At 38.9% G+C, this 18,296-nt stretch overlaps 1 protein-coding gene across 5 annotated transcripts in view; it reads right to left on the bottom strand.

Annotated features, from left to right (window-relative positions):
* Positions 1-18,296, bottom strand: part of LOC119854944 (bifunctional heparan sulfate N-deacetylase/N-sulfotransferase 3) — a 128,072-nt gene that overhangs the window by 28,520 nt on the left and 81,256 nt on the right. For all 5 annotated transcript variants that reach the window (XM_043513288.1, XM_043513289.1, XM_043513286.1 and 2 more), the window contains 2 exons: positions 17,167-17,352; positions 13,250-13,378 (listed from right to left, as the gene is read on the bottom strand). In XM_043513288.1, coding sequence (XP_043369223.1) covers positions 13,250-13,378; positions 17,167-17,352 — 315 coding nt within the window. The remainder of the gene's footprint in view (positions 1-13,249; positions 13,379-17,166; positions 17,353-18,296) is intronic.

Genomic DNA, 18,296 nt, shown 5'->3' with positions numbered 1-18,296 from the left:
AAAGGAGTTCCCTTTCTACATGGCATTCTGCTTTCCATTCAACAAACCTTGGGGACCCCTCACTGTTGTTGTTTTTAAGGATGTATGTATGAGCACGCCCTTATCCTTCTGTTCCCTGTTTCCATTTTCTTGCCTCAATCATCCTCTCCCTTCAGAAAGAAGAGGGGACCACACCAAGGAACACTGGAATAGAGGAGAAGTTTACTATGATAAGTAGGGTGGGTCCTGGGCCTTGTTCAATTATTGTGAATAACTGATAGGGAGAGAAGGAGAGAGTCTGGCTGGCTTGTGTAGGGATATTGGAGTGGAGTTTGTGGATTTTCCTACTGTGCAAACATCCTCCTCTCAGGACTGTAAAACATACCAAATCTCAATCTCAATTTGAGCATATTCAAATTTTGATATAAATATTTTGCATAGGTCTAGTTTAGGCCCCACTATTCTTCCTGCAATATGTATGCACAAATAACTCCCATTGACTTCAGTGGGAGTTACTTACACACAGGACTGTTGGATGTGGCAATAACACAGGAATAAAGAGCAAGAAAACTGTATAACAAAGTTGTCACTGTTTTTACATTTTGGACATGGGACCAGATTAGCCATAAGAGAAAAGGCTGATAGATACACATTTCTCCTGGATTAGGCACTGCTGTCATATTAAAACTTACTAAGGCAAACTAACTGAGCAATTCAACTTTAATTGACTCATTTTCTTATTGTTAAACCATTCACTTACATATTTTTGTCATGGGCACAATTTTGCCCTCAAATTCATGTAATATGTTGTGCACCAATATACCAGGACAGAATTAAGGGTTTATAATTCAATACAGTAAATTCAGCACTTCAAAAAATATGATTGATGATTAATTAGTCTATCTCTGTTAGGTACTAGAAGCAGATGCAGTACACGTTTAATATATTGCTGTTATTTTAGCTATTGAACAAATATTTACAGGCCACAAGTATACGTCTAACTCTCAGACCACCTATTTTCCAATTAATTTTGCATTGTGTACACTGTGTTTTCAGTTCTGATATTGTCTCCATATTTCTCAGAAGAGTTCAGTTTCAGGTACTCAGAGACTCTAACAGCTGTTCTTGCTTTATTAGACTCACAAAATGACAGAATAATGAATTAGATTGCAGTCTACACTTGAATATATATATTTTTAAATTGGTTAAGAGGCATTCCTTTTTGAGCTGTGTGGCAAAAGTAGTACAGCATTGTCTCACAACTGCCATAGACTTGTCTATTTGTAAAGATATAGATCCAATTGGTTTAATTTAACGTACACAGTAGAATGTATTTTCTCCACAAAACCTGCTAGAATCCTGGAACATTTATTAAAATAATACAATTACGTATCTGGTCTAGTGGATGAAGAACTGGACTCAGAGTCAGGAAATCTGAGTTTTATATTGAGCTTTATCATATATTACTTCTGTGACCTTGGGTAAGTCACTTCACTCCTCTGTTGCAGTTTCCCAGTTTGGGTCCAAGAAGAATTTCTGTTCCTAAACTCATGGGAGCTCAGAAATGCTGCCATAAGCATTATTGGAAGCACAAGGGATTCCAAAATGGGCAGGAAGGGATGGGGAAGAGGTGAGGCTATAGCCCAGCCTTCCTCCACACCACCCTGTGGAGCGGGACTAGCATGTAGAGTAGAATCAACATGCAGAGAGCAGACTGTGTTCCATAAAGGGGTGTAGAAGGAAGTGTACTGCCCCATGCACGTCAGAGAGCTCTGGAAAGCACCTGCATCTCAATGATCCTTCTGGGGCAATGTTGGCTGTGCGTAATAGGTAAATTCTAGCTTACACGTATTGCACAAAGCAGTTAATGGACTGGAGGATCTGACCCTGAGTGCCTTTACTTTTATATCTGCTTCAGTAGTTCCAAAGTCTAACTATTCACAAGGCCCACATTAAGAAATAGCGGATCCACTGGCTCTAATACACATTCTCATTTTCTGTGCTAAAGATTGTAATTTCTCCCTGGTTGTAAGTCAATTAGCTTAATAATAGTTCTACTTACTATAACATGGTAAAAGTGGACAATGAAGGAAAATAATACTTAAGAGTTCAGTGCACAGCAAATTATAGTTATTTTAGAGTGAATCAGATGTGGGGCTTAAACCATTGACAATCTCGCTTCTTGCGTCAGTTGTGATGTAACCACAGACAGAACCCATATATGCAATATATTATTTTCAATGTAGGGATGTTACCACTTCAGTGCTTTCACTGGGGTGCCTTTCCATGGTGGATTTTCCTTCCTCCCTTAGATCCAGAGACATTTAATGTCTTTTGATGAAGTGCACATTAGTGCATGTATTACACTTTTTTGAGGGTAAGGTAGGGGCGGGATTTAAAAGGATTTCCTGAGCCATGATTTCCTCAGTAAGGGCTGATGGACATCTTGTGGGATGACAAACCTCCTATGTGGTATCTAGCCACAACAGTTTGAATTACTGTGTAAGTAGTTATTTTAGTGTCAATCCTGCCAGGTGCAGAATGCTTTCTGGAAAGCACTGAGAACCCTCAACTATCACTGATATCAATGAGAAATGAGAACATTCACTACTTTGCTGGATTTTGTCCTTGTTGAGCTGTATAGTTTTATATTAAGAACTTTTGGGCCTAATAAATTACTTGTATTTTAGAATGTTTATTTCCTTTTATCATTTTTGAATTTTCCACCTTTTAATTTAATTGAATAGCCCCTTGTTCTTATGTCATGAGACAGGGAAAACAGAACCTTCTGATCTACCTTTTTAGACAATTCATTATTTTATATACTTTTATCAGGTTCCCTTTTATTCATCTCCTTTCTTAGATAAACAGCCCAAACATTCCAATCTCTCTTCAAATTAGATTCTTTCCATGACCACGGTCATTCTTGTCACCATTCTCTTATCTGCTTCTAATTGTGCAACATCCTTTTTTGAGATAGAGTGACATGTATGGCAAACAGTATTCCAGATTAGGCTATACTATTGCTTATATAATGTAATTACAATATTTTCAGTATTATTCTGCAGTCTGTTCCTTAGGCATCCCAATATCTTAAAGCATAATGAATATGCACATATGTTCCAGCTCTACTGAAGACAATGACAAAACTCTCATTGACTTCAATAGGGCAAAATTAGACCCACAGTCAATTTATCTGTTTGGATGAGTACATTCCACCGCACATCCTAATGTATAAACTTACTAATGTGTACTAAACACTTTGAAACATCTCTGCTACCATACCCTCTCATTACTGGGATACAAACAGAAGTCCATAATAGCTACTTTGGAATCAAATTAATCCAAATAAACCATGATTTATTTTACAAATCACTGAACTGATACTCCTGGCCACTATGCATGGGGGAGCTAACACTCAGTTACATCATGAAATCAAGCAGGGAAGCTGATGGCATTGCAGGCCCAGACACAAATGAGCGCTATGGAATACATTTCTCTGCCACTCTGTAGTCACCAGAAGTCTCTTTATACAAGTAAGTGCTGTATTGCTCATTGGGGCTCTGCATTAATTTGGGGACTTAACCAGACAACAGTTGCTTTAGGCAGCACAGAAGACCATATATTTATTACAGAAAATACAACTCCTCTATAATGTTCTTAAAAGGTTCTTATACTATGCTCATTACTATAGTATCTGAACATCTTCCAGTAGTTCATTAAGCAATGTGAATACACATCCTTCCTGTGTTGTTTGTTCTCTTATCTTCTCCCCAAGGGGAGAAGTGGACTATCTTGTTTAGGTTTAGGGATTTTTTTTTAATGTACATGTTGCTACATATTTATGTCAGAGAAGGCAAAGTCAAAGAAATATGCCTTGCAATTGAAATAGAAAGTGGAGAGGTCTGTAATGGTCCTTGGTTCTTGTGGCAGTTCATTCCACAGTCTTGGACCGGCCTTTGAGAAGTTCTCCTGCACAGACTAACTTTATTCTTATTGTAGAGAGCGCCATTGTGCCAGAGAATCGAAGTTATTGACAACTGTTTTCATTCCAGAGCTTTAGGTTGTCTTTCAGCTATCCTAAACCCAGTCCATTGGTGTCTTGAAGATAATGATTGAGACCTTGAACTTGAATTGATATTCTATGGGAAGCCAGCATAGAGAGTAAAGGACAGGTTTGATGCACTCATAGTAGCCTGTTTTACTGAGAGGATGTGCTGCTGAGTTCTGTACCATTTGGAGTTTCCTAAACTCTGAAGGCCCAGATATATCACATTGCTGTAATTCAGATGAGAAGTGACAAAGCCATGAATAACTGAGACACGTCACCATCCAATAGGATAGGATGGAGTCTCTTTGCCAATGGGAGATGACAGAAAGCTTTATTTGTACAGGCTGTAATGTGAGAGCTTATTACGAGTAAGGAATCCAGAAGTGCTCCTAATCTACAGACTGACTTGACCAATTGTGGGTGTGTACCCTCAAGGAAACTGCACCATGGCTGCAAACCCTTCAAAATGCTTTCCTCTGCCTAACCTCTGTCCTGCTTCGGTTCAGCTTCAGGTAGCTTTTCTTCATGCATGAGCTGATCTTGCCCAAGCACTGGGGCATCTTGGTGGTAGCGGTCTGGTCATATGTGGTGAAGGTAGAATTATGTGTCATCTGCACATTGCTGGCATGTGAGTCCATGTCATCTGACCAATACAGCTAGTGTAGTTGCTTGTAGATGTTGAAAAAGACTGGAAAGAGAATTGATCCTCATGAGACTCTATAAGTGAGGGGTCTAATAGTGGAAATGCAGTTTCCCATTACTACTCGTTAGGCACATCTCTCCAGGAAGGACTCAAACCATTTTAGCTCATTACCCTTAACTCCCGCCACCTCTGTCAGGCAAGACAGAAGTATTGCAGAGTCAACAGTGTCAAATGCTACAGAGAAGTCCAGGAGGAGAAGACTAGCTGTCTGCCCTACCTCTAGGGACACCGGGGGATCATCCATCATTGCCACTGAGGTGGTTTCAGTCCCATGTCCTTGCCTGAATCTTGATTGTGCTAGGTGTAGATTTTAGCTTCAGTTAAATTAGCTTGTAGTCGGTCTTTGGCTAGCTTCTCTGCAAGCTTGCTCAGCAATGGGAGGTTTGACGCTTGGTGTTAGTTGGCTAGAACCAATATATTCTGGCTGGGTTTCTTCACTGTTAGTCAGACTATTGTGTGTTTGAAGAAGGAAGGGAAGATTCTTTCGCTGAATGAGACCTGGTTTATTTTAATCAGAAGTGGCACCTGTGGTTCATGTCTCTCTTTCACTAGCCAGGACAGGCATGGGTCAGATTCACAGTCTTGGGTCAAGACTCCTTTAGGGTTCCAGAATGATTTGATCAGTGGCTGCACTGAACTCTAAGAATGCAGGTGGGCTTTCAGTTGGTGGCTATTAGTGGAGCGGATCCAAGCTGCTTGAGATCTTTTCAGCAAAGCAGGATGACAGTTCTTCACAGTGCTTGGTGCTCTGTTCTGATGCAGGTTGTAGGCATTCAGGATTGATGAAGTACATTATCACTCTGAATAGCTCCTTGAGCAGGATTTGGCAGCTTCAATGGAGGCTGATAGGAATGTTCTCTTGGCCTGTAATACAGCCTCTGCATAGGTTTTGAGGAATTCATTATGTTTGATCCTGGAAATCTACAGCAGGTGCTCTCTCAATTTAAACTCCTCTACTTACATATACAAACAGTCTTGTCACACGTGCTCCACTACACTTGGTAATAAAAGCACTGACTATGACGGACATAGGTTAGTAGTATTGTCAAGGTTCCTTCCCCACTCTGAACACTAGGGTACAGAAGTGGGGACCTGCATGAAAAACCCTCTCAGCTTATTTTTACCAGCTTAGGTTAAAACTTCCCCAAGGTACAAACTATTTTACTTTTTGCCCCTGGAATTTATTGCTGCTACCACCAAGCGTCTAACAAATATATAACAGGGAAAGAGCCCGCTTGGAAATGTCTTTCCCCAAAAAATCCTCCCAAACCCTACACCCCCTTTTCTGGGGAAGGCTTGATAAAAATCCTCACCAATTTGCATAGGTGAACACAGACCCAAACCCTTGGATCTTAAGAACAATGAAAGAGCAATCAGGTTCTTAGAAGAAACATTTTAATTGAAGAAAAAGTAAAAGAATCACCTCTGTAAAATCAGGATGGTAAATACCTTACAGGGTAATCAGATTCAAATCATAGAGAATCCCTCTAGGCAAAACCTTAAGTTACAAAAAGATACAAAAACAGGAATATACATTCCATTCAGCACAACTTATTTTATCAGCCACTTAAACAAAACAGAATCTAACGTATATCTAACTAGATTGCTTATTAGCCCTTTATAGGAGTTCTGACCTGCATTCCTGCTCTGGTCCCGGCCAAAGCAACACACAGACAGAGAGAACCATTTGTTTCCCCGCCACCCCTTCCAGCTTTGAAAGTATCTTGTCTCCTCTTTGGTCATTTTGGTTAAGTGCCAGCAAGGTTATCTTTAGCTTCTTAACCCTTTACAGATGAAAGGGTTTTTTCCTCTGGCCAGGAGGGATTTAAAGGTGGTTAGCCTTCCCTTTATATTTATGACAAGTATGGATGTATGTTTTGTATGTGAGCAAGAGAAAAACAGCAGGAGATAGAGAAACGTTCACATAGATTTATATCAAAGGTGTGTTTGTATGTTCAATTCTGCTTGGCCCTTGGATCTAATTACTCTCAAACTGACCCATGGCTTATAATAGAGTCTTCTTGTCATGTTTTATTAGTAAATCCTACAAAAAATGATACTGCTTATGGCAGTATACTATATCTACCTGATGGTTATATATAATTCAAAACCTAAATGCTCACTTTTTTTCATCCTTCATAAGATATCCTTAGGAGATTGGTATCATTTCATGCTTTGAAACAATGAATAGAAACCTGTTCCTACTAATGCAGAATATTCATTTAATACTGCAGACAAAGATGGATGAATCAGGCTTTCATAAAGGGTCTAACGATTTTATCAGACACAGATACTTGAGAAATATTTTTGATGCCATTACAGATACAGTATGCCAAGAAATTGCACTAGTTTTTTTAGTTTTTATGAAATCATTTGGGATTTTAAAAACATTTTTGGTTAAATTAATGCAAATTAATAAATATTTTTTTAAAAGAACAATAACATGTTCTTCCCTAAAATTTTCTTAGGGCCACATTTTGCCACTTTCATGGTGATTATTACCTTACTTTGTGAGGTGCAAATGGTTAAGGATGGACCCTTAAATGTTCATTCTCTGGCCGCTTAAACCGAGGTAGAGGGCGAACAGCACTTGAATTCAGTCCTTCCTTTTGATATCTTCAGTAGGTTCACATTTCCTTATACTAGTGGTTCTCATACTGTGCTTTGTGGACTGATTACTTGCAGGTCATATGGTGCTTGCATCTCCTCCTGTTCCCATCTGTTTCCACAGAATTTTTTGTAAGGAAGGGGTTGTAAACCTATTGAAGCAGCTGAATACAAAGAGAAGGATCCAATCTATGTGGCTCCACTTGGGCCACTGCTACATAAAAGGAGAAAAAGGAGAGGAAATAGGAGTAATCCTCAGAAACAAGAGACCAATGACTAAAGAGAGTATCCAGCTGGATAGATGACTAATGACATCTGACACCACATTTGTCTTACATATAAGTAAGAATAAGAGCCATAAGATCTGAGGTCTCTTCCTAGTTCTGCCATGTGGCTTGGGGCAAGTCACATAATCTCTGTGTGCCTCAGTTTTCTGATTGGCAAATGAGAAAAATAATATTTGTATACTAATAATACAGGACTGTTGTGAGGCTTGATTCATTACTTTTTATGAAACACTATGCTAGATCCTCAGCTGCTGTAAACTGGCCCAAGTCCATTGACATTAATGAAAATCTAGCCCTTTGAGATCTTCAACAGTAGAAATTTAAAGTATTATTAAAAAGTAGACAATGAGTTATAAAACTATTCAGTCTCCTTTCACAGTTAGGTAGCACTTAAGCACTCAATGCTTTATAAACATAATGGGCATTGCTGCCAAGGTCTTTCTACAGTCACTATCAGATCACAATTCAACCAGCAGTCTAGATATAAATCCATACAAAATAAATAGAGGTTTGCAGACCACAAGATCAGCTTCTTTGGTACATTAGCTCTTATGTCCCACATAAAATATAAGTAGCAGAGATCGTTTGCAGAGCAGGATTTCCTGTGTTGACAGATGCTTTTCTTACCTGCAGGGCTAGTGAATTGAGAATGCCCTGGGAAAATGGCACCAACACAGGTTCTCATATGTCAAAAGCTTACAGATTCACATATGGTACTGTTTTTTGTGGTTCATTCTGTACTTGTGGTTGTTTCCAGACTATTACAGGAAGAAAACCACTCTGCGAAAAGCTACCATTGTATGACCAGACTACAAAGAACATTTTGGGGCAGATTTTTATGGGGATTGACTTGAATGTGAAGTACAGTTATGCATTTCCTACAGAACCAGGTTAATAACTTAAACCACCGAAAAAACCCTATATTCACATAACGTTAAGCTAAACCGACGTAAGTGAAATCATAGTGAGGGCTTACATTTAATTTTAAATTCACCTTATCAAAAAATGTCTGTGAACTGTATAAGTATTTCTTTAACTTTTTTTGGAAGAGAATATTATTTACTTGATAATGTAATGGTTCCTTTGTAATGGCTCCTCTTAATGTTTTTTGTATCTATGGCCAAGTGATTTAAAGAGAATTCCTCCCAATGGAAGTTTTGTTTCCTGTAATAGGCTGAATATACGATTATTTCCTCAAAAATAAACCCAAACTACTTTATGGTAAGTACATGAAAGTTTGTGAAATAAAACATGTCATGATCACTGAAATATATGAAAATATGTACTTTACCTTTTGAAATGTCTACTATTTGCACAAATAAAACATTTTTGCTAGACTTGCCATTTATGATATAAATACATTTAACACTTTTAAAAAATGTGTATGGCAAACCTGCTTTTTAAAATTATCTGTCCATCAGCCCAAAGGCAAACAGCTTCAGGAACAATTTTTAAAAAAGTGTTTAAAACTTATGGTCTTCTTTTCAAAGGCAGCCCCTAAATCTATACCTGCAATTTGTCATGGCAAAATTTTGGCATGCTATTTGTGTGTATATGCAATTACAAAAAAGAGTGCATTTAACTCCCATTATTTTATATTGTATTGTATGCTCAATAATATGTTACATTGCTTAATGTTACACTGTGTGATCATGCAATGAAAGACTATATTTTAACTCATACAAAGACACTATTGTACTTTCAATCAACAACTGCTAGGCAGGTATGCTGAAACATCTTTGTATTACACTAATAAACCACTGTTTATGTTGTCTTTCCTCCCTGTTTATTCATTTTATACATCAGCTGTTGTGTTACAATATATAGAGATTGTAAGCTCTTTGGGACAAGGACTAAATTTTTATTATATGCGCATACAGTACCTCACTCAAGGGGGCCCTGATCTCCAATTGGGGTCTCCAGATGCTACAATAATTCAAATAAAAAATAAAAAACAATAAAACCCAAAAGGAGGAACTGTTCAGGGTGGAAGGAAATCTTAATTTGAATTTCTTGAATATTGTACAATTAAAGTCTCAGCTTTAAAACGTAATCCTCAATATTACTCGTTTTTTATATTCAGTAATTTCTTTAGAGACAATTGGAAAAAAGGGAAATAATATTCATACAGTAACAAAAAGCAGGAGAGATGCAGCCAGAATTGCAGAAAGAGGTTCTATTTACAATGGAATAGCAGCTATAGTGTTACACATATTTTATGGTCTATTTCCTCAAAAGTGTCACATCCAAATATAGTATAGTATCAACCTTGTTTTGTTTAAGAGATCTGATAAATATACAGCAAATGCTGGCATGGTGTTGTTGTATTAATTTAAATCACAGGGAATGATCTGGCAGGATTAGGATTAAAAGGTCCTATGCAACATTGCAGAGTATTAGTGCTAGTCAAGATGTCAAGTAATGTATACAAAAGCCAGATTTTGTTTTTTAAATCAGATACCCCCCAGCTGTGCACATGCAGCTGTGTGCTTACTTAGATGGGAGCAGTGAAGGGCTTATAAATAGCAGACAGTAGAAGTAGAGTGGATACCAACTGCAGATTTTCCAGTAGGTGAATGCTGATTGCATCAGCCCACTGACAGGCTGGTAGGGAAAGGTCTAGAGAAGCAAAGCAGAAGAATTGGCTAGGTCAAGTAATTCCTCCTAACTGGCTAATGTTAAGACTGCCAAACCTAAGAGTTCGAAAGACAAACCAAAATAATCCATGATATTTTTTCCAACCCAAAAATGTATATAAATTCTTGTTCTAGGGCATGAATTCCTGTGCCAAAATGAACAACATGGCACCATTGCAACAAGTGTCATGCCTGTGTCAGGGTTCCTTCGCTACTCTGAACTCTGGGGTACAGATGTGGGGACCCGCATGAAAGATCCCCTAAGTTTATTTCTACCAGCTTAGGTTAAAACTTCCGCCAAGACAAAAAATTCCTCATATCTGGATTCAGTATGCTGCCACCACTAAGTGATTTAACAAAGAATCAGGGAAGAGACCACTTGGAGACGTCTTCTCCCAAAATATCCCCCCAAGCCTTACACCCCCTTTCTGGGGAGGCTTGAGAATAAACAAGATGAGCACAGACCAGCCTTGGGTTTTTAGGACCCTAAAAACCCGATCAGATTCTTAAAAAACAGAACTTTATTAGAAGAACAAAACAAAGATAAAAGAACAACTCTGCAAGATTAGAATGGAAGATAATCTCACAGGCAGTCAGATTCAAAACATAGAGATCCCTCTATGCAAAACCTTAAGTTACAAAGAGACACAAAAACAGGGATACACATTCCTTCCAGCACAGCGAATTTCACAAACCAAAAACAAAAGAAAATCTAACGCATTTTCTAGCTAGATTACTTACTGACTCTACAGGAGTTGAATTGCTTTCTTTCTTGATCTGTCCCTGGCAGAAGCATCACACAGACAGACAAAGCCTTCCCCCTCCTCCGCCAGATTTGAAAGTATCTTGTCCCCTTATTGGTCATTTTGGTCAGGTGCCAGCCAGGTTACTTGAGCTTCTTAACCCTTTACAGGTAAGAGGATTTTATAGTACTGTATGAAAGCTTCTTAACCCCTTCCCTTTATATTTATGACACTGTAAAAATCAGGATGCTCACAGGAAAATATCTCATGGTGGGGAAGATGAATGCTCCTTTCCTTGAGTGCCTGTCAGAAAGTGCTACTTCAGACTTAGCCATGTCACCCTCTTAAACTCAGAAGTAACAAACCCTCCTCACGCACCTCGCTTGCTTTTGGCTGGGTTTATTATTCAAGCAACCAGCCCCATGGTAAGCTTTGCTACCACACTGCTGTCACCTAAGTTGAGTCCATACCTCTTTCTAATCCTGGAGTGTAGTTTACCACCTGACTCCAGTTTTTTGGTGCTGTATCTTCTTCCAGTTCCATTTCTTGAGCTAGCACACTACCCTTGAGGAGCTTTGTTCAATATTCTGACACAGCAGAGTGGTGCTTGAGCCTCCCTAAGCCCTTTAGAAGAGTTGCAACAACTTCCTAAAGCTCCCAGCTTTTGACTGAAGCCTCCCACCCAAAGTGCTGCCCCAATCTCACACTATTAATGTATCTGACCTGAAAAGGGATAATTTTCTATTTGTACGTGATGCCATTGCCTCACCTGAAGATTAGAGTGACTCCTGCAGGTATCCTGAACTAGGGAGACTGCAGCTTTGTGGAGGATGTGTGTTTTTTCTTTCTTAAATTCACTGCGTAACCTCTAAACATTACAAAAACCACAAAAAACCCAACCCCCCATCCAATTAAAACTAAAGTGTAAAACAATTTAAGCCTTGAAAAAGAATTGCTTGCCAATTGTGAGTCAAATTCTCCAGCGTTGCTTACAGACAGCTTCTTTCCTCTGAAATCTCACTTATGTTGTATGTATTAAATGAGGGCACAGTAATATTTAGGTTGAGCTACTCAAAGCATCTGAAAAGAAATAGATGTCCCATTCCCTTAAGCACCTTTGAAAATCCCAGTTTAGTGGTTAAGTGTCAGTGTAAACTCATCATACCAAATCTTATTTACATGCTGCAAATGCAACCTAGCTTTTATCAATACTTTGCCTTTCAACTTAAATTCACCTTGACCTTGAGGCCAAAACTTACCTAAGATTTACAAGATAGGAGTCTCATGTCAATTCTTGATAAATCCTTCCTAATCCAAGCCAATTTCAAACATATTGTGCTATATTATGCTAACCTTCAATATTCCACAGTTTAATAGCCTGACTGTTCCATTCTTTCTCCACCAGGGATAAATAAGATGGTAAATAGACTGACTGTGTGGTCCATTTAACTGAATATAAGTTCTTAGGGACTTCACCTAAGGTATTTGTTGCAGCTTTAGCAATAAGAATTCTCAATACTTTAATACTTTTAGAAATTAAATCCTAATTATTGCTGAATCTAAAAAATCAAAGAAAAGCAAAACAAAAAAAGAGAGGCTTGACTTCAGACACCACATTAACTATAAAAAGAAAAGGAGAACTTGTGGCACCTTAGAGACTAACAAATTTAGAGCATAAGCTTTTGTGAGCTACAGCTCACTTCATCGGATGCATACAGTGGAAAATATAGTAGGGAGATTTTATATACACAGAGAACATGGAACAATGGGTGTTACCATACAGACTGTAATAAGAGTGATCAGGAATGGTGAGCTATAACCAGCAGAAGAGCGGGGCGGGGGTGGGGGGGAACCTTTTGTAGTGATAATCAAGGTGGGCCACTTCCAGCACTTTACAAGAACAGTATGAAGTGAGCTGTAGCTCACGAAAGCTTATGCTCTAATAAATTTGTTAGTCGCTAAGGTGTCACAAGTACTCCTTTTCTTTTTACGGATACAGACTAACACGGCTGCTACTCTGAAACCTCACATTAACTATAAGCCAGATAAAATAGAAGCTAGCATAAAATTATTAAATCTTATAGTATATCTGCACAGTATTAGAGCTCAAACATATTAGATAAGGAACGGGAAACTGCTTTGATCTGTGACAAATCAATATTCCTTGGGAGATATAGTTCATCAGCAAATTGCTCTTTAATCATTTTTTGTTAATCATTTCAAAAGCAGGTTGTAGTACTTACTGGATTGAGAACAACTGTGAAAAACAACTCCCCTCCCTGGATACTCTTGTCTAGTTCTTTTGGACCCCCAGGATACTCCTTATAGAAAATTGTATGAGTGAACAGACCACAGGTTTGCCGAGGAAGGACCTGAGTAAAAACAGGATGATAAAGAAAAATATCTCAAAACAAAATGACTTTCATTCCTTTTGTAAACTAATAAATTGAATACAAATGAACTTTTGTAACTTTACCATTTACTTTCTGTTAGTAAACTGTTATGTAGATTTAGCATTGCACTGTTAACTGAAGTCAGTAGTTAGACTGACAATTAATCCACGGCCTGGGTAAGCTAACTTACTGACATATATATACATTTTTGAATAAACAAACAAACAAAAAAAGAGTGACCAACCACAAGTCATTTTTTCCCATAAATAATTTTTTTTTGAAAACGCAGTGACTACTATCAAAAAGCCAATGAAGTGAAAGCTTATGCTGTAGTTCATGAAAGCTTATGCTCTAATAAATTTGTTAGTCGCTAATGTGTCACAAGTACTCCTTTTCTTTTTTGCGAATACAAGACTAACACGGCTGCTACTCTGAAAAAAGCCAGATGTAATTCAGAGTCTCCAAAAAAACCTCTTTATGTACTTGATATCTAATCTAACTGTATTTTAAGGCTGGTTACCAAAACTTTTTTAGTTCATAAAGTGAGGTCATAATCTGAAATGTGATTTTATAAAAATAGCTTTGTGTGTTCTGTATTTATTGATTGTTATTCAAATCTGTTCAGTTTCCACTTAAAAAGTAGGCTCTCTTTTGTGCCAGTCCTGAAAATTCAATGCAAAATTTAAACCTCCTGCAAGATTCAAATTGGTTCTTTCTTGCTCATGCATCATTGACAATAATGATTCTGTATTCAAATGTAATTATTTTTGTTGATGATGCATAAGTTACAATAGAATCCTGCTCACTCTCTCAGCTGTGCCAGCTCTGTAAGAATAATGGTAGTAAAAAGTAGTACAAACTTATTTTTTTTAATGACTAAAATAAGCATGTATGACTCTAAACATACACAGGGAATAGCTCCTTTGAGTAAGGTGCTGCTATTTCATGAATTTGCTTTTTACAATAGAACCACCTTTGAAATGTTTTCTTGTAACCCCAACTTGGAAAATGGATGGGTTTCAATCATATATATATGATTGAAACCCATCCATTTTAAGGCTGAACATCTAAGGACCAGATTTTTAAATACCTTTAAAAATATAGGTCTAAATCTCAGATCACAGTGGTTATCAAACAGCAGTTTGGCAAATTCAGTGTTTGCTGGAATAAAGGCTCAGACTTTTTAAACCTGACACCTACTATGGAAATTCCTTACTTGGAAGAAATTATGCTAGTATATGAATCATTCTTTTCTCTGGTAATTTTTTCAACATTCTATAGAATTTTACATTCTACAATGACCATAGACCAGGGGTGGGCAAACCTTTTGGCCTGAGAGCCACATCTAGGAATAGAAATTGTATGGCAGGCCATGAATGCTCACAATATTGAGGTTGGGGTATGGGAGGGGGTGAGTGCTCTGGTTGGGGGTGCGGGCTCCATGGTGGGGCCAGAAATGAGGAGTTCCGGGTGCAGGAGGGAGCTCTGACTGGGATGCAGGGGTGACGGCTCTGGCTGGGGATGCGGGCTCTGGGATGTAGGAGGGTGGTCAGGGCTGGGATTGAGGGGTTCAGAGAGCAGGAGGGGAATCAGGGCTGGGGCAGGAAGTTGGGCTGCAGAAGGAGGCCAGGGGTGCAGGCTTTGGGTGGCGCTTATCTCAAGCGGCTCCCAGAAGCAATGGCATGTCCCTTCTCTGGCTCCTACACGGAGGTGCAGCCAGGCAGCTCTCTGCAGGCACCACCCCTGCAGCTCCCGTTGGCTGTGGTTCCAGAGTGTGAGGAGCAGAGTCCCATGGCTGCCCCTTCGCATAGGAGCTGGAAGGGGGCCATGCCGCTGCTTCCAGGAGCTGCGTGGAGTGGTCCCTGACCCTGCTCCCCAGCTGGAGTGCCAGAGTGGGGCCAGGCTGCTGCTTCGGGGAGCAGGATGGAGTGGCCCCCAACCCTGCTCCCCGGATGGAGTGCCGGAGCTGGGCAAGGCTCAGACCCTGCTCCCCAGCGGGAACTTGAGGGCCGGATCTGGCCCATGGGAAGTAGTTTGCTCACCCCTGCTATAGACCATAAATCACACATAATTATGAAATATATGGAACTAACTTATTTGTTATAATCCTCCAAATGCTTTTTAAATTCTTCTGGTTTCCCTGATGAAATGCCAGGGCAATGGGTACAAAGGTACGGAGATAAGTTGAGCAGGAGGGGAAATGCTTCTGGTAAATCTTATATAATGTCTTTATTATGGTATGTGTTATCACCATCAGCCTGCAGATGCAGAAAACTAATGCATTTGCTCTGAAGAACAGAAAGTCTGAGATTTCTGAGAGAAGGTGGTCTTATGCTGATTATTCTTGGTAAATTGATTTTTGGCCTTGCTGTCCTGTTTCTCAAAGCTTATGTTAAATCTTATTCAATATGTGCCTTCAAAATTGCATGTTTTTAACAAAATTTATTAACAGAATTATTTGGAGAGTTCTCAGAATCAATCAACTGTATTCAGATGCTTTACCCACCGCTGAGGGTACCTACAAATCTATTATTACGCTTACAGCTAAGCTTTAGCCTGGTGTGATTTTTAATTTTTTTTATTTTTAATAACTGCAGACCATTTTAACAGGCTTCTCCCAAACCTAGATTCACACATTAAATTTTGGAGTATTAATTTGTCCGAATAATGCTATTCATGGTAACTCTTTAGGACAATACCAAAATTACTGTATAAGCTAAATAGAAGTATTAGCTGGAGCTAATGGACCAGGCATAGTCCTCTAACTGCACCCAAAACAGCCCAAAGTATGATGTGGAGCAAATATTGATGATCTCTCTCACGTACACACTGAGAAGAAAGATGCAAAAGTTACCCTAAAGTATTTCTTGAAAGTTGTTTTAAATCATTTCACTGACAATAATGCACAGGGTTTCGCAAACACTGAAGAGACAGCAAATACTCTATGCCTTAATTATTATTGCCTAAATGACCTACAGTGTTAACAGAGAATTTTGTGTCAGTAATGAAAAGCCACTGTAAGGCAAGTGGTGCAGTCAGTGTCCGTCAATATGAATTATAGGGAGTACAATGGGAGAATTGGGTGTTTTGGACTAGAGTTGCCTCCATGGAACAATTCCACAGCTTGAGAGGAGGCTTTCTTCCCTCCAGCCCTCTGGGCATCTTCCCAGCATCAAAACCTTGCTACTTGGGCCAAGAGCTTAGCTTTGGGTTTGAGCCATAGTAAGAAGCACACTGGCAGAATGTGTGAGAAGGTTGTAAGGTGAGAGCCATTTCATAAAATTGAAGCAGCACTTTACTGTTTAAAGATGAAAGGCCAGATTCTCAATTGGTGTATGTTGGCATAGCTCCTTTGCAGTCAGTGGAGCGATGCCAATTTACAGCTAGATGAAAATCTCACCAATAACACTCACCAAAGTATTACTGGTGAGACATCCAGCTGGTTGTGAATTACTTTGTTACACCGACATTTTCCTTCAGCTTTTTAAGCCACTATCAAAAGCAGTAACAGATAGGCCCCAACGTCATAAATGATGCTGCTTTCATCAGCAGGACGATGAACGCCAACAAGAGGCTTAGACATGCTGATTTTAATTAGCAGGTTAATGTCAACTATAACTTACTATTTCTACATAGCAATATGTGCTTCTCACAATGTTAACTTTCAGGATGCTGTGCTTTTACACTTTTTTTGTTTTGTTTGTTAAAATGAATCATGAAAAGCTGAAGCAGTAAGTTTGAATATAAAAATCATAAAAGCAGCTCACCATGATATTTTTGTGGATGAAGCCCCGTCTGTACCGTGCTGGTTTTAGATGTGGATACTCTTCTGTGCTGGTGATTTTGATATTCCAGACCTTTTTCCAGGCCTCATAAAGCTGAACATGTACAGGGTAAACCCCGGAGTGGTGCGGAGCTACCGCATAGCCCATGTCAGTTGGAATGCCATGTTCCTGAAAAATATCAGAAAAAATGATTGATTTAGAAAATTAAAGTAAGTTAATGCTTGTGTAGCTTGAAAACATCTTTTCTGGGAGACAGCATAGATGGGTCTAAAATGCAGTTAGGAATGATTTGAAGATGCATGCTGGTTATAAAAGGGAAACAGCGAGATATGCAAAGGTTTGAATACACAAACCTATAATGAAGTTTTAGGAATAAGAAGAGAAGAATGATAGAAATGTAAGAAAAATTATTTTATGTTCTTATACCAATACCTCAAAAAGGGGGACATATCTTTGCAAGATTTTGAGAAAAAATTTCTCACAGACTGAGAATTCATGAAGCATGCTAATCAGTAAAAGGGCCTGTATTCTGCTGTTAAAAAGTCCCCACTCACAAAAATATGTGACCCCACTCACTGTGAGCCTTTAAATAGCAAGCTCATACTCGGGCAATACTCTTGCTGACTTCAATAAGTTTTACTTGTGTAGTACTTAGGGCCAGAGCCTATTGCCACTCTGCTGATAAAATTAACTTTCCATGCAGAGGACCATTACAAGACCTATATACCACTTAAATCCCAAGTGCGCAGGGGTAAAATTTCCCCTAAGGAAAAGTTGTAAGATCAGATGTTCTCCTAGTATTTTGTCCTTCCTGTGTCAGCTGAGCAGGAGCAGAACACTGGTGCCATGAATACATCATTGTTAAACAGTTAACAATACACAAATTCAGGATTTGTCTGGCTACCTCTTTAAAATAACAAACACAAAAGGTAACTGCTTAGTCATAGTGCTTAAGCCAGAGTACTGACTTGGCTCTAAACTAGTACAGAGGCACTCCTCTCCTGTCCCAGACCCACTCAGCACTACCCTCATGCTCTGTTGATCAGCACAGTGTAATCTTTGTCTAAGATGTTTTGTGCAGAATCGTCTTACCACATATTTGTTATCGCTTT

The sequence above is a fragment of the Dermochelys coriacea genome, chromosome 4, assembly GCF_009764565.3.
Source record: "Dermochelys coriacea isolate rDerCor1 chromosome 4, rDerCor1.pri.v4, whole genome shotgun sequence".
NCBI classification, from domain to species: domain Eukaryota; kingdom Metazoa; phylum Chordata; order Testudines; family Dermochelyidae; genus Dermochelys; species Dermochelys coriacea.
The sequence above is the reverse complement of the archived record's forward strand: the minus strand, read 5'-3'. Positions and strand labels throughout refer to the sequence as shown.